This window comes from Salvia splendens, chromosome 9 (genome assembly GCF_004379255.2).
Source record: "Salvia splendens isolate huo1 chromosome 9, SspV2, whole genome shotgun sequence".
NCBI classification, from domain to species: Eukaryota; Viridiplantae; Streptophyta; class Magnoliopsida; order Lamiales; family Lamiaceae; genus Salvia; species Salvia splendens.
In genome coordinates, this window is record NC_056040.1 from 25644100 (window position 1) to 25669622 (window position 25523).

Consider the following 25523-nt stretch of genomic DNA (forward strand, 5'->3'; position numbering starts at 1 on the left):
AACTCTGTCCTGCTTCAGTCTTTCCTCTTCTTGTACACAGTATGAAATGAGCTCATTAAGAGACCATTTCTCCTATTGGCAGTTATAACTGACCTTAAATTGACTGAATTGTGTAGGAAGAGAGAGTAACCCCAAATGCACAAGTAAGTCCTCAGGGACTTCATGTTTGTGCGCCTTCAAGTTTGAAGCAATATGAGACATCTGCATGATGTACTCCCTTATGTTTCCCTTGCTCTTATACTTCATTGAGATCAAGCTTGCCAGAAGTGTGCTTGTCTCGGACTTTTTGTTTTTAGCAAAACGCTCCTCAATTTTGGCAAGGTATTCACTAGCATTAGCAATATCCTCAAAAGCCGTGCCCCGAAAGGCCTCTGGGATGCTGTGCTTGATGATCATAAGACTCACGCGATTCAAGCGCTCCCACCTCTCAAAGTCCTGCTTAAGATCAGCGGTACTTACATCCTTGAGAGGGGCGGGTTTCTCGGTTCTTAGCGCGAGGTCAAGATCCATGCAGCCCAAAGTGATCAGAAGGGTTTCCTTCCAATCCTTGAAATTAGACCCATTCAACACAGGTATGTTTTGCACGTTGGTAGACACAGCAGCAGAAGACGTCATAACTACAGAGAAACAAAACCAAATTAACTGTCATGCTCACATCATGAAATTCAAATAAGAATGTAACATCTTGAGGTACCGGCACAACATTCAAATCAAGTCTATGGACTGTAATATGAATTTGTAAGTGGCAACCTCTTTGTAGTAATCAAACACTGACAATAAAATCATGTCAAGTAATGTCCACCTGTGAGCATCACATTTACTTACACGAAAACTGAATAATCATCACGTATTTATCACCACGAGTATGTGTGTATCTCGTGCCAAATATTAATCTTCCTGTGGGCCGACTAGTATCCGCATTAAAATACACACACTTACCGTCCTAACATTCGCAGTAAAGAAGTCTAGATAAGAGAGGTTATTGTTGCAACGTCTTATTTCAATTAATCTATTTTGAACATTAGTAAAACATAAAGGAAGAAGTACCAAAATTATTGAATTTAAAACTTAATTGAACTCTCAAAAGAATTCATCCCAAATTATTTAACCAAATAAAACCTAATTAGTTAACAACCAATCTGTTGACCAAATAATTCTCGCCAGAAAGTATCAAGAATTAGCTACATTAAAAATTAGATTAATTGGTAAAAAAAAGGCAATTCATCGAGAATTGATTCCACATACATATATATTCCTTAATTATGGTTATTCCATTATCAAAACCTAATATATATATGAATTACAGCAACAAGTATGCATGGCAACAAATAAACATCAATAATGGAATCCTGTATATCAATCACCGTACTCATAATATAGAATTGAAACAGTGGCGGAGCTAGAGATTTCATAATGGGGGGTCCAAAATTAAATTTCAAAAAAAATTACATAAATTAAATTATAAGGTTCAAAATGTAAAAGTCAAATACAATCACATCATAACATTTGTCTTCTATTCTTCATCTTCTGAAACCGCTGCATAATAGTTTCATTGGTAACTTTAACAAACACATCCTTTTCGATGTAAGGAACTAAGCAATCATTCAATAGTTGGTCTCCCATGCTATTACGTAGAGAAGTCTTGATGATCTTCATTGCTGAAAAGGCTCTTTCTACTGATGCAGTGGCAACTGGTAAGATCAATGACAACTTAACTAATGAATAAACTATTAGAAAAACCAATGTGAGACAAATTTACGTTTTCGATTTCCATCTACTGTAGGACGAAAATCATGATTATGTGGTTGACACGGACCTTTAAGTAAGTAAGCTCTGCGAACTTGTTCTATTAAATTTGGCGGATAACTCATTATATCAGGTCGTTCTCCTGGATCACTTGGAAGATTCTCTAAATCAACCTTACTTTTATCTTCATTCGATAATTCTTGAGGTTGAAGAAGTGAAGGTTCAACTGATGAAGAATCAACAGAAGAAAGTTTCTTGAAATAACGATCCATATACCTACAAAAATAGTCAACACTGATTAAGTTCAAAATATTTGATATTTTCTGTATGCAAAACTATTAACACACACATCAAATAAAGAATTGGAGTTATAAAATTCCAACTACAGAACCACCGTAGCCATTGAATTACATAAGCTATCTTCTTTCTCCCCCTTTGAATTATTATTGCAGCCAAACAAAAAAACAACCTATGTAGAAAAATTAATTGAATTATATTTGAGTTTTGAATATACCTAGTTCTAGTTTACCAGATTTCAGACTTGGAACGACAGAATGAATACGCTAAATTCAGACTTGGATTGGAACGGCAGAATGAATACGCTAAATTAAGAGGCACGATTCATATATATTTTGCTGAAACCTATCTCTAATATTATATTTATTATAAATTATAATTATTGTGAAATTACTAAAATACCCCTAAGTTTTTAAAGAATTAGTGGGGGGACCATGGCCCCCGGCCCCACCCTCCCTCCGCCCCTGAATTGAAATCTTACGATGCGGCGGTCAAATTAAATAACAGAGCAGAAACGAGATTCAATTCATAATATACGCCCAAATTGATTCACCACAATAAAACTCAAAAATAGCAAACCAAATAAACCATGTATGGAAAGCGTACACGTATTTTAGGTTGAATCATTGATGAATAATCATGATAAACTCTCACCGCATAACACAATGAATTTAATCGCACGAATTTATTCATAAAACCAAAACCCTAATTTTCTTTTTCCCAATTCTCAGATAATCATCAATAGAGTGGCTCTGATACCACTTGTTAGAATAATTGAATGAACAATTACATAAAGCTCTCTATGATGATTAACCGAGAACGACGGAGAAGGAGCATAAACTGTAGAGCGGAAGCGTACCTTGATCCATAAGCTCTGCCGAGAGAATATAGAGATATTGAACGTTCTTCTGACGTTTGGGGACCATAACCTAACTTATATTTATACATAATATAAGTCTCTTTATTTTCTATTCGGTCCCTCATCAAATAGAAAATCTCATATGGTATATACACTTATTTCCATAACAAATAAATACATTTTAGCCCAAACTTTAATCACTTTAATTGAGCAACTGAAAGATAGCCATACACATTAAATTAGTCATATGGAAATCCAAAAATTCTAACATTTGAGTGTATTAATTGAAGAGAGAAAGTTTCCAAAAATAGAAATATGTCATCTTATTTTGGACAAAAAAGAAAAGTTTGTCATCTTAGTTAGGACGGAAGGAGAATATTTGTTAATTAATTTAAGTGTTCGTTGACTTTAATTAATACTCCCTCCGTCCCAAGATAAGCGTGTCATATTCGTTTTTGAGATGTCTCACCATAAGTGAGTCATTTCTCTTTTTAGCAAAAAATCATCTCTCTTACTTTATTCTCCACCTACTTTATTCTCTCTTCACTCATCTACTTTTCTCTCTCTCATACTTTACTCTCTCCACTTTAACTCTTTAAATATCAATTCCTTAAATCTCGTGCCAAAAAGAATTACTTCGCTTATCTTGGGACACAATGAGTATCTTTTTCCAAGAGCAGTCTACTTAGGGGGTGTTCGGTTGGCAAATTAAATCTCATGATTAAATATGTATCATGTTTGGTTCATAAGATTGAACCCTTCAACTTAATCCTAGATGGATAGACTCATGATAATTAGTCATAGTCTCCCCCCTCCAACTAAAATAATCCCACAACTTAATCCTAGATGGATAGTCTCATGATATTAGTCATGGCAACCGAACGCCACCTTAAAATACTCTATTTATTATTTGTGGAATAAATTCCAGCTGGCCGCGTTTATGAATAATAAAACCTTTTCTGATTACCTCTTTAGGATATTATCAAACTGTACTCGCTCGACACACGATTCATTTCAATAACAATCCTAGCACGTTAATCATCACTATCCATGATATTAGGATTCTCGGATTACGCAAAATCCACACCTTTTGATAGTTCAAGGTAGTGAATAATCAATATTATATGCTCAATGTTATATCAACAATGATTAAGAAACAACAATCACCATGATCTCGTCTTTCAGTAAATAACAAAGAAAGACTTATCTCACTATTAGATCCGTTAAATGCTATACCACACTAGCGTCATTTTTTTCCTTAGGTATGGAAATATGCGGATTGACACTACAACTATATGCAATAGGTAGGTAAGGCCTATCAAGGTTGTGAAATGCAATTTCTCTTTTGCAAAGAACCGACTGCGTCACCTACTATGATGAACATGTCTACAACCAATCTACTAAGTAGAAGAATTTTAGAGCTATTTTCTTCTTATACATTTAAATGCTTTGAATAACATCTTATAAATGCATAAGCAAACAGAATATGATAAAATTACTTCTTCTCACCTTGGTAAAAGTGGATTATGGAATTTATTGTCAAAAGGCAATTCTTATCTTGTAAACTACTCAAAATATGTTTTTCGGTATACCAATCATAACAATTTAAACTCCTCCATTTTTTGGACGGTTCTACATGCATATGAGAAAATTGAAAAAAATGTTTTGTATTCGGAAATCTCATGTAAGATCACATTATTAAAAATCAAATATCATATGCATCAGTGTTAGAAATTGACTTACATCTAGAAAATCCTAATCACTTATTAGCCACCTTTACAATTATGTTATACTCCCTTCGTCCCAACAATATCAGTCACATTTGGTGTTAGCATGGGTTTTAAGAAATGTAAATAATAGTGGGTTGAAAAAGTTAGTGGAATATGAGATCCACTTTTTATATTGGTTTTGTTGATTTCAATCGATAACGAATATGCAACGACGAACAATAAAGAAATAAAATGCAAGATTAACACCGGGTTTACGTGGTTCGACGTAAAAAGTCTACATCCATGGGAAATTCACACGCTATCTTTATTCAACACCAAGAGAGAATTCAAACAGGAACAAGCTACAATCACACAAGAAAACAGAATAAGAAATCGAACAAGAATCAGCGATCGCGAGCTGATCTTAGCAACTGGAATGAGAATTCTCTTCTTCCCCAATTGATCTACCCTTCTCGCTCTCTCAATTTCTATTGCTGATTGAAAAAAACAACGTCAGACCATTCAGCTCCTTGAGCTACTTATATCAGTCTAAATCAACAGTTCAGATCAAGAAAATAAACCCCCTTTTAACACAGTCGTCCGATCGTTGATTAGTGACATCCAACAGCTTCAACAAACATTCAGCTGCTCGGGTTTGATCCTTTTCAAGATCACTTTCCCAACAATCTCCACCTTGGTCTTGAAAACTAATCGCGTGCCATTTCCATTTCCAAACTCCACCTTAACATCCAACCACCCCCACTAGCTTCAGTGCCTGAATTTTGAAACTGGTAAGGCTTTTGTCAGAACATCTGCGGCATTGTCTTCTGTACCAACTTTCATCACTTTGATTTCCCCTCCTTTAATAATATCCCTTATGAAGTGCAACCTGATGTCAATATGCTTTGTTCTTTTGTGAAAAACTTGGTGTTTGGCAAGACATATGACTCCATTGTTGTCACAGAAAATGGTCAAAGATTCTTGAACTAATTCGAAGTCAGTTGTGATTCCTCTGAACCACATTGTCTCCTTTACTGCCTCAGTGAGGGCAATGTACTCAGCTTCAGTTGTAGATAACGCCACCACAGATTGTAGAGATGATTTCCAGCCGACAGCTCCACCAAATAACTTGAAGATGTAGCCGGTCTGAGATTTTCTGCTGTCAATGTTGGAGGCAAAATCTGAATCGCAATAACCCATCATAGGATCTTCCTTACCATTCTCCGACCTTCTGTACACAATCCCCATTTCTCTTGATCCCTTCAAATACCTAAGCATCTACTTTAGAGCAAGCCAATGATCTTTGCCATGCTCTTTCATAAATCTACTTGTTATGCTTATGGCATGTGCCAAATTCGGTCTTGTGCTTATCATGCTATACATGATACTGCCTATGATGTTAGAATATGGAATCAAACTCATCTCTGCCCTTTCTTTATCATCTTTGGGAACATGAGCTGTTGACAACTTAAAGTGCTGACCAATAGGAATAGATTTTTCAGTAGAGTCTTGCATCTTGAAATCTGCTAACTACCCTTTTAATGTAGTCAGCTTGTTTCAAATATAATCTCCCTTCCTTTTTGTCCCTCAAGATATCTATTCCCAATATCCTTCTTGCCTCTCCTAGATCTTTCATTTCAAATCTATTCTTCAAGCTTTCTTTTATCTCTTGCACCTCAGTCAATGTTGCAGCAGCAACTAGCATATCATCAACATATAGGACTAGAAAAGCTACTGTCTTTCCTCCTTTCACCATGATGTATACACAATTGTCATAAGCAGATTTTTGAAAACCAATATCAGCAAGGTAGGAATCAAAAGTTTTATACCATTGTCGGCTGCTTTGCTTGAGACCATAGATGCTCCTTTTGAGCAAGCATACCTTGTCCTTTTGTCCCTTCACCTCAAAACCCTTGGGCTGCTCCATGCATATAGTCTCTTCTAACTCTCCATTATGGAAGGCAATCTTCACATCAAGCTGGTGAAGTTCCCAATCTAACCGACTAACCATGGTCAACATGATCCTGATTGAGCTGTGCTTGACTACATGAGAGAACATCTCGTTGTAATCAATTCCTTCTCTCTGAGTGTAGCCCTTGGCTACTAGCCTTGCTTTGAACCTAATCTCACTTTTCAGTGCAACTTCAATCTTCTTTTTGAAGATCCATTTAGATCCTACAGCCTTCTGTATCCTGGACCTCTCCACCAGGATCCAGGTATCATTTTTTAGTAGTGATTCTATCTCTTCTTGCATAGCTCTTATCCACTGAGCTCTTTCCACACACCTCATTGCTTCTTGGAAGTTGGCTGGCTCATCATATAATATCTCATCTGCAACACACAGAGCATAAAACAACATATCAAATTCTTTATATTTCTCAGGCAACTTAACCTGTCTTCTTGGTCTGTCTCTAGTTATTCGATATGATCCTCTTGCATTTTCAGTGTTTCTGGGTAAGCTAGCAAGGTTTGGTGATGCTGGTGAATCAGTAGACACTTCATTTTCATATCTGTCCAGGGGCTCCACCTCAAAAATACACATTTCACAGCTCTAGTACTTGACTTGTCAGTTTTCACATGAGAATAAGCTCTGCACCCAAAAGGCTTGAGTCTAGTGAAGTCTGGTTTTTCACCATACCAAAAGGCAATTCTTATCTTGTAAACTACTCAAAATATGTTTTTCGGTATACCAATCATAACAATTTAAACTCCTCCATTTTTTGGACGATTCTACATGCATATGAGAAAATTGAAAAAAATGTTTTGTATTCGTAAATCTCATGTAAGATCACATTATTAAAAATCAAATATCATATGCATCTGTGTTAGAAATTGACTTACATCTAGAAAATCCTAATCACTTATTAGTCACCTTTACAATTATGTTATACTCCCTTCATCCCAACAATAGGAGTCACATTTGGTGTTAGCACGGGTTTTAAGAAATGTAAATAATAGTGGGTTGAAAAAGTTAGTGGAATATGGGGTCCACTTTTTATATTGGTTTTGTTGATTTCAATCGATAACAAATATGCAACGATGAACAATAAAGAAATAAAACACAAAATCAACACCGGGTTTACGTGGTTCGACGTAAAAAGTCTACATCCATGGGAAATTCACACGCTATCTTTATTCAACACCAAAAGAGAATTTGACTCAACTTTATTTTACCCAAATAATACCCGCAAGTGTACGGGGTTATCGTAGCAAATAGCAAGCAAGAGTATATCGTATCCCACAGAGACAATTAAGTGTCAACTTAAGTACCACGAACTAATTTCAACTACTATCCAGACGATCAGAAATTTTGGTTTTAAAACTAACAACTACTGAAAACATGTAAATGCAGAGATTAAAGTAGAACACGTAACAAGAAAGCAATTAAGAAAGTTGTGTAAGATGATGGAGAAATATGCAGAATTCAAGGATCCGATGCACAACTCATAGCCTAACCCAATTAACACCTTTTTACCATTTAAAGTCTCCAGAATTATTGAATCAATCACAATTGTAGATTAAACCCCCTCCCGAGGTGAGAAATCTGTAGATTAGGTGTAATAAGTGAAGTCCCCTTCTAAATCTTAGACCTAACTCCCAAAAGTTTGATTAGACTAAAGATCTCACTCATAATCTCAACTCTCCCGAGTTTTATTGAATTAAGGTGTGAATTATTCCTCTTTCAAGATTAAATATTTCATCTCCCGATTACTCTAAGAAATCCTACACTCCCAATTGGTGATCAAGCAATTGATAGGAAAAAGCATGAGAATAATTCAAACAATTACAAGAGCAAGATAAAAACGAAATAAATTGGATTCAAACTATGAATCAATGCATCTTCTCCAAGAATTCTACATAAAGTGTTTAGTTACTCATGTTCAATGTAGAAAACAAATAAAAACTAAGGCAAACAATGGAATTCATGATACGGATTACAAATGGCGGAGGAATTGAAGCTTGAATCTTCAATCTTCTTCCAAGAGTGCTTCCTAGAGAGAGAGAGTGTGTTTTGCGGCTGGTTGAGAATACCCTTTCATTGCCCTAGCTTTTCTCTTTTTATTTACCTTCAGAAAAATCACGTCTGGGCTAAAAATCGTCAGTCAGACGGACCCGGCCGGGTGGAATTATTGCACATAAAATCCACCCGGTCGGGCAGAAGTCTCTGGACTCTTTATGAACAAAATTGGCCACCCGGCCGGGTGGGATTATTGCACATAAAATTCACCCGGCCGGATAGCTCCCGGCAGTCCGCGCGGCTTTCGTAGATCGGCCATATCTCTCTCATCCGAACTCCGATTGGGGCGTGTGAGGTACCCACGCGAAGCTCTTTCGATGATGAAGACAACGGTACTCTCAAAATAGGATTTGGACCCCATATTTATAGGCAGATTAACGTTTGAAGCAGACCCCAGTCACGGCTTGGCTCATTTTGACCCTTTTTTACCTATTTTAACTTCCAACACTAGATAAACTCATTAAAGCACCTTTATAGTGAAATATGGACGTAAAATCAAGTAATATGCATTTAAACACCAATTATCATCACGTTTAACGCCTAATAAAACAGTTAAAATACGAGTTTATCAACTCCCCCAAACTTAATCACTTGTTTGTCCTCAAACAAGAAGCAGACAACAATCAAATATAAACTCGTACACATAAGTTGGATCTCATCATTGCCTCAGTTAATAAACAATAGCATGCATCAATAACTTCACACACATGTAAACCAACTGATCATAGCTTCAAGTTACTAACACGTATGCAACCTTGTCAATTTGCCCTCACAAGATAGATATGTAGTGTAATTCTCCCACTCTCAAAGTGTATAGGTAAAATACAAGCTCTCAAATCAATCAATCATGCATAGTTTACCATAGGCTTGCTCGAAATCTAACCTCTCCTCTACTATTTTGTGACTATAAATCAAGGATCTGAAAGGTCTTATTTGTAGGTTGTAATGTAGGCTTTTTTGGTTAGGTGAGGAAAATTTGGCCAAAGTGACTTATAATCCCTTTCGAAACTATAATAACTTCGTTCTTTAAACAACTCAACTCTTCAGTAGTCTTTATAAACTCTTCTCATCTACCAATTCTCCCCCAAACTTGGTTTCTTACGCATTTCTAGACTTATAATCCCTTTCGAAACTATAATAACTTCGTTCTTTAAACAACTCAACTCTTCAGTAGTCTTTATAAACTCTTCTCATCTACCAATTCTCCCCCAAACTTCGTCTAGCTTATACCCACTCTAGGCTTCGCCTAGCTTATACCACCAATTTTTTTGTTTTACAACTCTTTTTTTTTCACAACTAAAAGCATACATCTACTTTCCCAAAGATATTCAAGTCAATACTACATCTTTAAACTCTTCTTATCATCCAAAAGTGTTTTTTTCCCCCATACTTATTTTCAAGCATATAAACAACCCCAAGTTATCAAATAATAGGCTATTAGGCTCAAATATGGCTAACAAAGGATTATGATTTTTATTTTAGGGTGAAAGTAAAGACAGGGCTAGAACGGATGGCCTAACGTTACTTCCTAAATCTATACTCACTATTTAGACTCAAGGAAGATCGCGAGCAAGTTCTAGAAACATATAGCACAATGACGATAATCACACATTTAGAAATATATAGGCTCAAGTCTCACAGGGTTATGGCAAAGGACAATGCAACGAGCAGTTCACTTTAGGCAAATCACAATAAGGACATACAAGCATGCTTGGTCATACCAACAAGTTTTCACAAACATTTTAACATATAGCATCATTAGCAACTCATTCAACAAAATGCTTGAATTCAATTCAAATTGCTCCGACCCCATTCAATTTCATCCAAGGGAGTTTATTAATCCTAAACTAAAATCCTAAGCAAAAATTTTAAAACTACCCAAAAATACATGAAAACAATAAACATGCTCATGGGTTCACCATCCACCATATCACCCCCCCAAACTTATTCAAAGCTACGCAAAGAAATAAGTTTGAAACGTTGGTGGAGAGGTGATGCCTACTGAGCAAACACACTAAAAGAAATACATAAAACAATAAAAGATATCTTCCATGGGTTGCCTCCCATGCAGCGCACCTTTTTATCGTCGTGTGCCCGACGTCTTCAAATATCAACCGAGATCCCCTTTCATCCCAGAGTTGCCTCCTGGTGATCGCTTGGCTCCTCCTCCATGAGGAAATAGATCGTTCCACGTCTTGGTGAGCCACCACTTTTCAGGCTCTCTCGGGATAGGCTCCTTCAGTGTTGGAGCAGTTATCTTTCTTCCCTTGACATCAGTTGGTATTTTACCCCCCATCCTAGGGGGTTCAGTAGTGATCACCGCGTGCACCGGTGAAGGGCGACTATGGTCTGCATCGATCCATGCTATTGGCTCCGAGTCAGTGGAAGCCATTATCTCCATGTGAAGCTCATAAAAGTCCTTCTGCTTCACTTTTCTGACTGCACTCGATCCTTCTTCTTCAGTAGCCTCTTGGTGCTTCAGACGCACCACCTTGCACTCCTCAGTTCTTCCATCCATGCTTCTCGGTTTGTGGGAAAACGTTTGACTTTCTTCTCCCATGAAGATTGTCAACTCTCCATTTTTCACATTTATATTTGCCTCAGCAGTGGCAAGGAAGGGATGTCCTAGCAGTAGGGGGACTCCCTTGTCTTCTTCCATGTCCAAGACCATAAAGTCGATGGGAAAAATAAATTCCCCGACCTTAATCAGTAGGTCTTCCACGATGCCCTCTGGATACACGACAGATCTGTCTACCATCTGTAGTGTGGCTGAGGTGGGCTTCAAAGTACCAATGTTCATTTGCTTGAACACCGATAGTGGCATTAGATTAATGCTCGTGCCTAGATCGCAGAGAGCATTCTCCACCTTATAGCCCCCAATGAGGCAGTCGACAGTGAAACTTCCAGGATCCTTCAGCTTGGCAGACAGTTTCCTTTGCAGCAGAGCACTGCAATTTTCAGTTAGATTAATAGTGTCAACCTGCCCCCAACTGGTCTTCTGGGCTATCACCTCCTTCAGAAACTTAGCGTACTTAGGCATCTGCTGCAGTGCCTCGATCAAAGGAATGTTCACATGCACCTTTCTGAAGATGTCCAGAAATCGAGTGAACTGCTCATCTTTCTTCTTCTTCTTCTTCTGATTCAGTACCTGCGGGAATGGCACCTTTACTCCAGAAGTGGTGCCAGTATTCTCCTTTTCAGCCTCCTTTTCCTTCTCTGCCACGGCAGCCTTGGGCTCAAGAACGGTATCAGATGTGGTCGCAGGCAGTGAGGGAGCTTCATAAACAGTGCCACTCCTTAGATGCACAGCTTTGCATTCTTTGGGATTTATGATGGTGTTCGAAGAGAATTTTCCCGATTGAGTAATAGTACTCACATTCTGGGAAATATGGTTGATATGTGTGTCGATGTTCTTCAGATGAGTGGCCATACTTTGCACATCTGTCTCAACCTTCTCCATCCTTTGATTGTTCTGTTCCATGAGCTTGTTGTACTGTAGCATGAAAGACTTGAGTATGTCTTCCGTGGTCATCTTCTTCGGATCATTAACCACTCCATCAGTAACTGTGAACCCCGGGGGTGGTTGCAGAGCATTATTTGGGTTTCATATAAGAGACGATGTTGCTATAAACAGTTGGATTTGCCTGGCCTTGGTATACATATTGATTCTGCACAGGCACAGGTGGTCCACGGTTGACCTATTGACGCAACTCCTCCAGCTGTCGTAGAAGCTCAACATAATTGGGAGGAGGGGGTGGTGGACCGTTGTTACCTTCTTCGTACTCCATCAGACTAGGAGAAACGGGATCAAACAGAATATGGTCTTGAACTGGTGATCGGATGGGTGAAAGGTCCCTTTGAACTGAGGATGCTCCTATGCGGTTAGGCGAAGAAGCTTGAATTTTCTGTGTGAGTCTCCTATAGGCGTTCCTCTTCCGGTTTGTTGCTTCGATCTCCGAATTGAAAGTTTCTAGAGGCAAGCCTTTAGAACGTGTGTGCATACACCTGAACAAGAAACACAAATGTGAAACTCGAAAAAGTAAAAGAAAATTTAAAAGAAAAATAAAGCAGTAAAATCTGAAGTAGTAATCTTGATTATTATCACGATATCAAGCTATATAACACAAAATTGTCCCCGGCAACGGCGCCAAAAACTTGACTCAACTTTATTTTACCCAAATAATACCCGCAAGTGTACGGGGTTATCGTAGCAAATAGCAAGCAATAGTATATCGTATCCCACAGAGACAATTAAGTGTCAACTTAAGTACCACGAACTAATTTCAACTACTATCCAGACGATCAGAAATTTTGGTTTTAAAACTAACAACTACTGAAAACATGTAAATGCGGAGATTAAAGTAGAACACGTAACAAGAAAGCAATTAAGAAAGCTGTGTAAGATGATGGAGAAATATGCAGAATTCAAGGATCCGATGCACAACTCATAGCCTAACCCAATTAACACCGTTTTACCATTTAAAGTCTCCAGAATTGTTGAATCAATCACAATTGTAGATTAAACCCCCTCCCGAGGTGAGAAATCTGTAGATTAGGTGTAATAAGCGAAGTCCCCTTCTAAATCTTAGACCTAACTCCCAAAATTTTGATTAGACTAAAGATCTCACTCATAACCTCAACTCTTCTGAGTTTTATTGAATTAAGGTGTGAATTATTCCTCTTTCAAGATTAAATATTTCATCTCCCGATTACTCTAAGAAATCATACACTCCCAATTGGTGATCAAGCAATTGATAGGAAAAAGCACGAGAATAATTCAAACAATTACAAGAGCAAGATAAAAACAAAATTAATTGGATTAAAACTATGAATCAATGCATCTTCACCAAGAATTCTACATAAAGTGTTTAGTTACTCATGTTCAAAGTAGAAAACAAATAAAAACTAAGGCAAACAATGGAATTCATGATACGGATTACAAATGGCGGAGGAATTGAAGCTTGAATCTTCAATCTTCTTCCAAGAGTGCTTCCTAGAGAGAGAGAGTGTGTTTTGCGGCTGGTTGAGAATACCCTTTCGTTGCCCTAGCTTTTCTCCTTTTATTTCCCTTCAAAAATCACGTCTGGGCTAAAAATCGTCAGTCAGAAGGACCCGGCCGGGTGGAATTATTGCACATAAAATCCACCCGGTCGGGCAGAAGTCTCTGGACTCTTTATGAACAAAATTGGCCACCCAGCCGGGTGGAATTATTGCACATAAAATTCACCCGGCCGGGTATCTCCCGACAGTCCGCGCGGCTTTCGTAGATCGGTCATATCTCTCTCATCCGAACTCCGATTGGGGCATGTGAGGTACCCACGCGAAGCTCTTTCGATGATGAAGACAATGGTACTATCAAAATAGGATTTGGACCCCATATTTATAGGCAGATTAACGTTTGAAGCAGACCCCAGTCACAGCTTGGCTCATTTTGACCCTTTTTTACCTATTTTTTAACTTCAAACACTAGATAAACTCATCAAAGCACCTTTATAGTGAAATATGGACGTAAACTCAAGTAATATACATTTAAACGCTAATTATCATCACGTTTAACGCCCAATAAAACAGTTAAAATATGAGTTTATCAGAATTCAAACGGGAACAAGCTACAATCACACAAGAAAATAGAATAAGAAATCGGACAAGAATCAGCAATCGCGAGCTGATCTTAGCAACTGGAATGAGAATCCTCTTCTTCCCCAATTGATCTACCCTTCTCACTCTCTCAATTTCTCTTGCAGATTGAAAAAAACGTGGTCAGAATATCAGCTCCTTGAGCTACTTATATCAGTCTAAATCAACGGTTCAGATCAAGAAAAGAAACCCCCTTTTGTCACAGCCGTCCGATAGTTGATTAGTTACATCCAACAGCTTCAACAAACATTCAGCTGCTCGGGTTCGATCCTTTTTAAGACACTTTTGCAACAGGTTTTATAATATAATGTGAGTGAAGTAAGTTAGTGGAATGTGCGATCTACTTACCATTTATGATAAAAGTAAAATGTGACTATTATTGTGGGCCGTATCGAAATAATAAAATGTGAGTCCTGTTGTGGGACGGAGGGAGTATGTTGTCTATTTACCAACTCTGAAAGAATTTGCCTCCAAACACTATTACTCCATTACCTTTAATGTTATATCGAGCATAATGCTTGAGAAAATCCAAATTATTCAACAAGACAAGGAAGGTATTTTAGTGTATGCTACAACCCTATCATAATTGATTATGAAAATAAATAAATACTTAAGCAATATGTTTGCTTTCAAAAAAATATCCTACTTTGATGACTTTTTCAATTTCTCTTAAAGCACACAATTGCATGTTGGATGATGGACAAGACAAAATGAATTAAGTTTAAAGATCTTTTGCACAAGATCAAGGCTTACAAATTGTCTGAGCAGAGTTACACAATAACGTTTTACTACATCAAAAATAAAATTACAAATATTAGTTGAAACAATAAAACTGCCCACGGATATAAACTACAAAACATAATTTAAGAAATAAACTAGACTGGTGATTTTTTCATTTCATTTTCACCGGCTATCGCCACTGCCTCAAACCACAATGGTCTTTAAATCCACCTCCAACACCACAAACAATTCCACCTCCGATAATCCCCTTACCTCCGTCTCCACCAGCATGGAGCCCACCCCCTACACCTGCACCTATACCTACCCCAACTCCACCACTAACACCAATGCTACCTCCTTATTTTCCCCCACCCATATCTCTACCCCAATTGATTCCTCTACCTATTCCTCCATCTTTGCCGGTGCCTGCACCAATTCCACCCCCAAAACCTACACCTACACCTACACCAGCACCAGCTCCAGCTCCGCCACCAATGTTATTCCCATTTCCACCAGCACCTACACCTGCACCAGCTCCAATTCCACCCATAATACCACCACCTACCCTTGCCCCGGCTCCACTGCCGATGTTATTCCAATTTCTACCACCTAGGTCTCCACCTCCACTAGCACCAATTCCACCCCCAATACCACCACCTACGCCAACTCCTGCCCCACTACCAACATTACCATATTTTCCCCCACCTGGGCCTCCACCAGCACTTGCGCCGATTCCACCTCTAATACCACCACCTATGCCAGCCCCTAATCCACTTCCAACAGTACCATCATTTCTCTCACCTAGACCTCCACCAATGCCTGCTCCTATTCCAACCCCAATACCACCACCTATACCGGCCCCATCTCCACCACCAACGCTACCTTCTTTTGTCCCACCTACCCCTCCACGACCACCTACTCCAATTCCACCCCAAATACCACCACCTACTCCAGCTCCACCACCAAAGCCACCTGCACTAGTCCCTTTTCCTATTTCTCCATCAGAATCGACACCAACATCGGTTCCTCTTTTTCCAACACCGATTCTTTTGCCTACTCCGGCACCAGCACCTGCACCGACACCGACACCAGCACCAGCACCGACACCAGCACCGACACCAGCACCGGCACCGACACCTGCACCGACACCAGCACCTGCACCGACACCTGCACCGACACCAGCACCGACACCAGCACCGGCACCGACACCTGCACCGACACCAGCACCGGCACCGACACCTGCACCGACACCAGCACCGACACCAGCACCGGCACCGACACCTGCACCGACACCAGCACCTGCACCTGCACCTATTCCTCCCATAATTCCACCACCAACCCCGATCCCAGCTCCACCACCAGTCCCAACTCCTCCTTTTCCTCTACCAATTCCTTTGCCTACTCCAGCACCAGCACCGTCACCTGCACCTATTCCACCCATAATTCCTCCACCAACCCCGAGCCCAGCTCTACCACCAGTCCCAACTCCTGCTTTTCCTCCACCAATTCCTTCGCCTACTCTGGCACCAGCACCAGCACCAGCACCGGCACCGACACCGACACCAGCACCAGCACCGGCACCGACACCAGCACCAGCACCGACACCGACACCAGCACCAGCACCGATCCCAGCCCCAACACCAGCACCAGCACCGATCCCAGCCCCAACACCAGCACCTGCACCTATTCCACCGTTAATTCCTCCACCAACACCAGTACTTGCACCTGCACCTGCACCGACCCCAACTCCACCACCAGTCCCAACTTCTTCTTTCTTTCCACCAATACCTTTGCCTAATCTGGCACCGGCCCCAGCGCCACCCTTAATTCCTCCACCAACCCCGACCCCAACTCCACCACCAGTCCCAACTTCTTTCTCTCCATCAATTCTTTTGCCTACTTTGGCACCGACACCGACACTGGTACCAGCTTTAATGTCACCACTTCCTTTTGCTTGACCTGTGTTTTCACCTCCACTGGTTCCTTTGACTTTTCCTGCACCGGCACCAACACTGATTCCACCCACATTATCACCACCTATGTCATCCTTAGATCCACTACTAAATCCAGCTCCTTCTTTTCCACTACCTATGTCTCCACCTCCATTATTTCCTTTCTGTTTTCCTTCACCATTATCATCCACAACACCACCTCCCTTCCCCTTACCACCTTTAATCCCATCTCCAACTCCTTTGTGGTGATTATTTTCCTTTTTTTTATGTTGTTTTCCATCACTATGGCCACTACTTGAACCCGTGTGTTGTTGGGTTTCGCCTGTGCTTCCTCCCACACCGCTTCCAACAACTTCACCTCTAACACTACCACTAACATTTCCTCCGACACCACCACCGACGCCACCTCCGACACCACCACCACCACCACCACAGCCACCGCCACTATTTTTGGCGCAATCATGCTCGACTTCAACATTTTGCCCCAACTTCCTGGTCTCCACACATCCCACAACCAAAATGACAAACACAACCACCAGATATTCTTTCACAACCATTTTGATTACATTGCAAGAAAATTACTAAAATTGCAACACTATATATAGCCAACTTCACTTAACCTATATATTAGTTATCACCATAAATATTGTAGGCAACCAATATCTCCTTCAATGAACGTACCACTTTTAGATAACTTCCCGATTTTCAAGGTCGAATACCCATGATTATGCGTGATAATTCCATCATTGCATTCTCTCTCTATTTTTATGTATGAATTGTAGCATTTTTAATCCTATATTAATGTCACACAATAAGTTGGTTTTTGGAAACTTTTTAATATAGTATCTTTTATAGTCCTATATTTTTTTGTTTTTCCAAGGTATCCCTCCTGCCGACAGCTAGTGGACTAACCCTCGTTGCAATGGTTAGCACTCTGAACGGTAGGGACTGACCAAATGGTATGCCCCTGGGCTGGGATCGAACCCTCGACCTCATTCTTAACAGACAAATTGCTCAATTAAGGAGTAAAATTGTTCATGAGGTGACTAGAAAGACACGAGATATGACAAGAATGTTGTTCTTGAAACATAACTATTAGATTTTAGTTTAACTAGATTAGCTCAAAACTAGGATAAATTTTTCACTATTATATGACACTAAAGATAAACAGATGGATCAATGTCCAATCGGCGTAACTATAAGTGTTTATTCCTTTATGAACATGATCCGGCTAAGCCCCAAAGTGTTGAAAATATATTTTATATACTCTCTGTCTCAATCAAGATGGCCACATTTTCTTTTTTGTTTGTCCCAATCAAAATGACCACTTTCTAATTTTGGAAATAACCTCATGTCTTCTCATTAAAATATTCAAATACTTTTTTCCTCTCTACTTTATTCCACCTAACAACACTTCCTAAAATCCGGTGCCACTCAAGAATGTGGCCATCTTGAGTGGGACAGAGGGAGTATTAGTTAGAGATATTTTTCTTTGAAAAGTAGTTTTGTACCATCGGCTAAAGCTTGAAGAATTCCCAAAGGCCCCGCGTATTCGGGTCCAATACGTTGCTGTATCCCTGCGGATATTTCTCTTTCTAACCAAACAATTACTAAAACACCAACTATGATTCCTAATACAAGAATGAAAATAGTGACGAGCATCCATATGATCCCATAAACTTCTTTTAAGGCTTCTAATCTGGAAAAAGAATGGATAGTTTCTATTTCTATTATATCAATTATCATTTCAACGATCAACTTCTCCCATAATGATATCTATACTACCTAGTATCGTCATAATATCAGCCAATTTCATTCTTTTAACTAACTGCGGAAGAATTTGCAAGTTGATAAACCCCGGTCGTCGGATTTTCCATCTCCAAGGAAAAACACTCATAAACAATATGGTATCACAAGCCAGGGACTCAAAACCCTAAACAAAAAATGGGTATCATCATCGTCCAACAGCCAAAAAGAATCCCAAAAACACAGCCTTAACCTCAGCCAAAACTCTACCAAACAATCTTCAAATCACCCTAATCATATTCCATAATCATACCAAACTCCAACAAATAAAAACTTCCAAATCAGTCCACCATAATCCAATCAAACACGGATGAAATAGGAGGAAGTCATCCGAATCGTGATATAACTTGTCTTCCTTCTCTGAAATAACCTCAACCTGCAAACAAGCCCTCAAAAACCAATACCTCAGATAATCTATTCATTGTATTCAAATTGGATGGTAACAATTACTCCCTTATGGACTACCTTGATGTGGAAGGCAATCAGAGGATGGGGACGGGCATCTCACATAACTAGAGTTCCCCCCATCCTCCAACACTAAACCTGAATAGGCGTTGTGGGATCAACAAGATGAGTGTGTTTTCAGTTGGCTCATTCAAAACATTCATCACAATAAACATAAATAATGATAATTTTAAAATTTAGAGGGAAATACACAAATGATTCATGAACTATAGGTTTATCCTGCCAATAGTTCCTGGACTTTAAAAATATCTCTAGTAATCCCTGAACTAAAGGTTTATTTCAAAATCAGTCCTTTTGCACTGTTTTCTCCAGAAAATGCCCTTTTTGGCTGTTGGGTAATTTCGTCTTTTCACATTTTTTATTTTTTCAATCTGATATTGTTTCAATGATGTACTAAATCTGATATTATTTTTAAATTATCTATTTTCTTCCCTTTGTCATCCTTCATTTTTGTTTTTTTTTAAATATTAGATTTAATTTTATAAAATTATATTTAAAATATAGATTTTTAAATACTAATAAATTATTTTTAATTAAAATTGTTAATTTTTTAGCGTCACACTAAACAAATAAAAAATAATCAAAATTGCATAAATATTAAGGCTCGTCATGGACAAAAATGTGTATGTAGGGTTTAGATATTTTGGGAAAATTCTTTATATTATGTGATGTGGTTTTGATGGTTTTATATAGTTAGTTGATGAAATTGTTGATTACGCAATTAATAATAATATGGGTAATTTTTTTAATCAGGTTTTATATAGATAATTGGTTATAGTTTTGATTTTCAATTTTATATGACTGTTGACTTAGTACTCACTGTTCATATGAATAAATGTCTAACTTTGATTTGAACAAATTTTATGTAATTTAGAAAACATGAAAGAGAAAAACTAGTAAAATATAAACCTTACTTTTATATAATAATTTTTTCGGAGAATAAGGTATTAGTTGAAATATGAAATCAATTTACTAAAAATAAAGTAAAAGAAGATATATATCTATGGATATTCTTAAAAGAAGACAAAATTGCCCAGCAGCTCAAAATGGCATTTTCAGGAGAAAACAGTGTAAAAAGACCAATTTTAAATAAACCCTTAGTTCAGGGACTACTGGAGATATTTTTTAAGTCTAGGAACTATTGACGAGATAAACCAATAGTTCAGGGACTATTTTTGTAGTTCACTCTAAATTTTATATTTTAGAGTGAACTACAAAATATGGTCCCTAGACTATGGGTTTATCTCGTCCATAGTCCCTGGACTTTAAAAATATCGTCAGACATTCCTGGACTAAGGGTTTATCTCGAAAATTATGAAGTTGACCAAAAATTTGATCCTACTAAAAATTTTATATAGGAGAATTTTTATTGAAATTTTCTAGTAAATTTTGATTGTTTTCAAATTAATAAACGAAAATTATATTAGTCTTACATTAGATACATATTTATTTCAGAATAAATCGTGTTATATGATCTATTTATGATTAAAGCTATTAAATATTGATTAAAACTAAGGGCGTTGTCATACCTTATTGATTAAATATTAGACACTATCAAATATTGATTATGACTATTATTTTTTGTTATTTAATAATTTTTATAATTAAAAAAATTATTGATATTTAAAATTGAAATTTAAAATTTAATTTTGTAATATTAAATCTAATATTGAAATAAAGAAACAAAGTGAAGGATGACAAAAGGGAAGAAGAATGATAATTTTGAAATAATATCAGATTTAGTACATAACTGAAATAATATCAGATTTAAAATGTTAAAAGTGTAAAAGACCAAATTGCCCAAACCCCCCAAAAGGGTATTTTCGACCGAAAACAGTGAAAATAGACCATTTTCGAGATAAACCCTTAGTACATGGATGTTTGGCGATATTTTTAAAGTCTAGAGACTATGAGCGAGATAAACCCATAGTCCAGGGACCATTTTTGTAGTTCACTCTATATTTTATTAGGGCTGGCAATTTTTGACACGACACGATAATCCGACACGAATCCGCACGAAATAATTGGGTTTGGATCAAGTCTTATTGGATACGGGTCATTATTGGGTTGACCCAATAAGAACACGAAAAATTCGGGTCGGGTGCGGGTCGGGTGCGGGTCGGGTGCGGGTAACCTGTTAAAAATTAATATTTTATTATTTTATTATTTTTATTTTTTATTAGATTTAATTTAGTAACTTTTACTTAGGAAAATAATAAAAAAATAGATTAGGGTTTAGAAATTAGAATTACCTCCCAAAGCGGTTCGTGTCGCTATCGTGTTGTTATCGTGTCGGGTCGCTATCGTGTTGCTATTGTGTCGCTATCGTGTCGCTATCGTGTTGCTATCGTGTTCAGGTCGATATCGTGTTGCTATCGTGTCGGGTCAACCCAAAGCGGTTCGTGTCGCTATCGTGTTTGGGTCGTGTCCGGGTCGTGTCCGGGTTTGGAGGTGGCGGGTCGGATTCGTGTTCGGGTTTGGGGTTTCCTTAACAGGTTGGGTTCGGGTTTGGCCTTATTGGGTTGGGTCGTTATCGGGTCAACCCGATAACGACCCAATCCGCACGATTTGCCACCCCTATATTTTATGGTATATAACCCCTACTAAAATTGTAACGCCCCACTTTTTGAACCCTAATTTTCAAACCCTAAAGTACATGTATTTAATGCTTTTGATATTGTGAGGTCCGCGAATTAATTATCGAGTAAAATTGTTGAATACCTTTCGTGACCTAATTTTAAGTTGGAACTTTGACTGGGTCAACAGTGTTGAATATGTGACGTGGCTGCTCGAATAATTGAATACGGGGATAAATTAAAGTTTTTTGGATAATCGATTAATTGTTATGAGAGCTAGAAATTATGAAATAAATTACATCGCGAATTTAAATAATTTCCTTTCCGTGAGGAATATTTATTGGACTCAATTCCATGTTGGATCCGATAAATTAAATAAATGGTATGAAAGTCCAGTCCGTGATAAATAAATTGTGTACTGCACAAATTAAAATAAAATACAATGGGCTATGAATTAAACTAAATTAATTAAAATAAAATATCTATGATTCCAATTTTAATTAAAGATTCTGCGCAGATTTTCCTACTCCGTGAAAGGATATTCCTCTTCCGTAATCTGCAAATAAAATACCAAATAAATTCAATTAAATAAAAAAAAACCCCTCAATACACGTCTAAACCGTTCTCCCCTCTCTTCCCACTCCCCAAATCTCTCCAACCTCTCAACCAAATCTTCTACTCCTCTATATTAGTTGATGCACCATTCGTCCCTCACATCTCTGCATCAAACAAAGAATTCTCTTCAAATTCCTACTCAAGGTAATCTTGCAAACTCCATCTCTGTACACGTTTTTGCTTCTGAATCAACTCGTCAAACTCATTCAAATTTTTGAATAGGACCGAGACAGAGATTCAAGAACCATTCCTTTCAAATCCTTGCAGATTTTGATTTCTCATCCACGGAGGTAATAAAAAAAAACTATCATCCTCTTCCTCAAGAAGAATTTACATTGACACGGAAAGCTTATATCTTTTTACAGAAACCAAGAATCCAAATTCAGGGAGGAGAAACCAACAGCCTTGATCTTTTTGCCTGAGCCGACCTGTTCAGTGAAGGTATAAACCTTCCTCTCTATCTCAAATCTCCTTGCATACCACTTTGTTGTTCAATCGAAACTCAAAATCGAAGTAAAATAAACCAAAGAGCAACCTTTTAAAGGATCAAACTGAAATGCACGAAACCAAACTAAGAACCTTACTTGCGGGGCGAATCGGGTTAGGGTCGGAGGCATCGGGTCTGTTTCGGGGTAAATCGGAGCAATGGGTGGCGGAACTGACCGACGGACGCTGCTGATGTTGGTTTTGCAGCAGAAAACATTTAGTTTGATTGAACGATTTACATCTAAACATGCTTTCATCCGATTGTAAACTAGAAACATGTTTATAAACATATAATCACATATCATATTGAATATATATGCAATTAAATACAATGATTTACCGTATGAATTCAAGTAATTGAATTCGAACTCCTTCTTCAATCGTCTCTACCACGGATCTTCTGATCTGTTCCTTTTAACTCGGAATTGACCTTTGTGTGGGCAAAGCTTGTCAAATCCTCAAAAGCTGGAGAAGAATTGAAGACATGAATCTCTACGGAAGAACCCAAAAAAAAATCGATATTTTTCTCTCTGCAGATTGTAGAGATCGAAATTGTATGGGAGAATTAATTAATCTGCCTTCTCTTCCTCTCCCTTTTATAATAAGTTAATTATTTTGGGCCAGACCATGGATCTGTGGAGGATTGGATTGGGCCACAGTTCAGGCTTTCACTAATTAAATTAAAATCAATTTAATTCAAGCCCAAACTTAAATATTATTATCATCCACTATAGATATAATATTGACTGCCCATCTAAACCGAAATTACGAGTATTCCGGGACTTCCTCTTTAATTAAATCATTTCCCGTGTTAAAGATATAAATATCCATTAATTAATATCAAGTCTACTATCTGACTATTATTAATTAATTTTTTTTTCCAAGAGTGGTCTAGTTTAGAAACATTATTTATTATTCATAGAATAAATTCCAACTGGACAGTTTTCTGAATAATAAAACCTTTTTCTAAACACCTCTTGAGGATATTATCATGCTGGTCTCTCCCAGCACACGATTCATTGCAATAACAATAATAGCACCACTTAGACATTAATGATCATTACCCAATCTATCAGGATTCTTGGGCAACGAAATTCCCTCACCATTTGATAAGTCAAAGTAGTTTTCAATTAATATCGTATGCTCAATGTTATGTCAACAATGATTAAGAAACGACAATCACTGAAACCTCGTCTTTCAGTAAATAGCCAAGAAAGACTTATCTCACTGTTTGATCCTTTCAGTGCTATACCACACCGACGTCGTTCATTTCCTTAGGTAAGGAAACTTTCGGACTGACGTCGCAACCTTTCACGATAGGTAGTCAAAGCCTATCTAGGTTGTGAAACAGTTTTTCTTCTGCATGAACTGACAAGTTACCTACTGTGAACGCCGCTCACAACTCGTCTACTATGCAGAAGACTTAGACTCATTTTGCTTAAACTATGTATTTAAATGGAAAACACATTTCAACATCTCATAAATACATAAGCAATACATAAGCAAAATGCATTATAACAAAATATTATTTCTCATAAAATGGTAACAAATGGATAAAAGAGTTATTACATATACAAGCATTCGAAAGATGCTTTCAGTATACTAAACTCTAACAGCTGACAGCAGCGGCGCCGCGTCTCCCGGCAGCAACAGCGGCGGATTCCGGCGACGAGCAGCAGCGGTAGCGGTTCAGGGGAGCAGCGCGTCTGACGGCGGCGGCGACTGCGCAGCAGCAGCGGCGTCGCGATTTTCGACAGCAGCAGCGGCATCGTAACTTCGACGGTGAGTCGGAGGAGGTGTCGAGCTTCTGCAAGTTTTTTTTGTCGAGAGAGAAGAAGGAAGATAGAGAGAGAGGAAGAGAGAAACGTGAGTGAAGGAAGGAAGAATAATTTGTTACTTGGGTTTTTTTAATTTGGGCCTTGACATTTAGTAAAGTATGGAGCTTTTGTTTTTAAAAATGGAATTGGGCCTCATTAATTAGAATTGGATGAATTATTAAAGATGGGGTCCATTTATTTGTTGGGCTTTAACTTGTAATTGAAGATATAAGGTGGAGAAAATAATTAAGTCTTGGGCTTTTAATTAAATCTTTGGGCCAATAACTAATTAAATCTTTGAGTAAAAATTAAACTACTTGTAGGGAATTATTTAGTTGATTCTCGGAATATTTCGATGTACAAATAATTTTCCCTAAGTTTCGAAATAAAAATATTGCGAGCGAAGATATTTTCGAAGATTAATTCATGTGCTTAATAAAATTTTGGGAATTTTATTTCGATATCGTTGAGAAAAAAATACGAGGAGCTAACGGAGGAATTCGGGGTGTAAGCGGCTATCGAATAATCGAAAACCGAGATAAATAACTTCACTTAGGATGCATGCATTTTTACTTATTTAATTTGAAAGTATGTTGATTTATGTGTTATTTTAATTCTAAAGGTGATATCTCGCAAGGGAATCGTGAACGCAAAGGAAAGAAAATAGTTTCGGATTAAGCAATCGAGGTGGGCTTCCTTTTAAAATAAGGAGAAAGGTCCTAAATGTTTATTTATGTGAATGAAAATGTGTTTATCATGCCGTGTTTTGCTTTAACGTGCCTATCTGATGTGGCTCTGGCCAATATTGTTTAAATCGAAT

At 38.0% G+C, this 25523-nt stretch overlaps 3 protein-coding genes across 3 annotated transcripts; all 3 read right to left on the reverse strand.

Annotated features, from left to right (window-relative positions):
• Nucleotides 1-1497: 1497 nt before the first annotated feature.
• LOC121747892 lies at nucleotides 1498-2930 on the reverse strand. Its single transcript, XM_042142039.1, has 3 exons — nucleotides 2903-2930; nucleotides 1817-2022; nucleotides 1498-1691 (listed from the first exon to the last, which is right to left on the reverse strand). The coding sequence occupies exons 2-3, from the start codon at nucleotides 2016-2018 to the stop codon at nucleotides 1498-1500; spliced, it is 396 nt and encodes a 131-aa protein (XP_041997973.1). The 5' UTR covers nucleotides 2019-2022; nucleotides 2903-2930.
• A 7809-nt stretch (nucleotides 2931-10739) lies between these two features.
• LOC121749347 lies at nucleotides 10740-12161 on the reverse strand. The gene has a single exon (XM_042143921.1). The coding sequence runs from the start codon at nucleotides 12159-12161 to the stop codon at nucleotides 10740-10742; it is 1422 nt and encodes a 473-aa protein (XP_041999855.1).
• A 3183-nt stretch (nucleotides 12162-15344) lies between these two features.
• Nucleotides 15345-17495, reverse strand: LOC121749348 (glycine-rich cell wall structural protein 1-like). The gene has a single exon (XM_042143922.1). The coding sequence runs from the start codon at nucleotides 17493-17495 to the stop codon at nucleotides 15345-15347; it is 2151 nt and encodes a 716-aa protein (XP_041999856.1).
• Between the last annotated feature and the right edge of the window lie 8028 nt (nucleotides 17496-25523).

Excerpts from the sequence above, each read along its gene's own strand:
- LOC121749347 (XM_042143921.1), bottom strand. The coding sequence starts at position 12,161 with ATGACCACGGAAGACATACTCAAGTCTTTCATGCTACAGTACAACAAG.
- LOC121747892 (XM_042142039.1), bottom strand. The coding sequence starts at position 2,018 with ATGGATCGTTATTTCAAGAAACTTTCTTCTGTTGATTCTTCATCAGTT. Across the intron at positions 1,692-1,816 it reads CAGAGCTTACTTACTTAAAG|TTGCCACTGCATCAGTAGAA; the intron begins GTCCGTGTCAAC and ends TGATCTTACCAG.
- LOC121749348 (XM_042143922.1), bottom strand. The coding sequence starts at position 17,495 with ATGGTTGTGAAAGAATATCTGGTGGTTGTGTTTGTCATTTTGGTTGTG.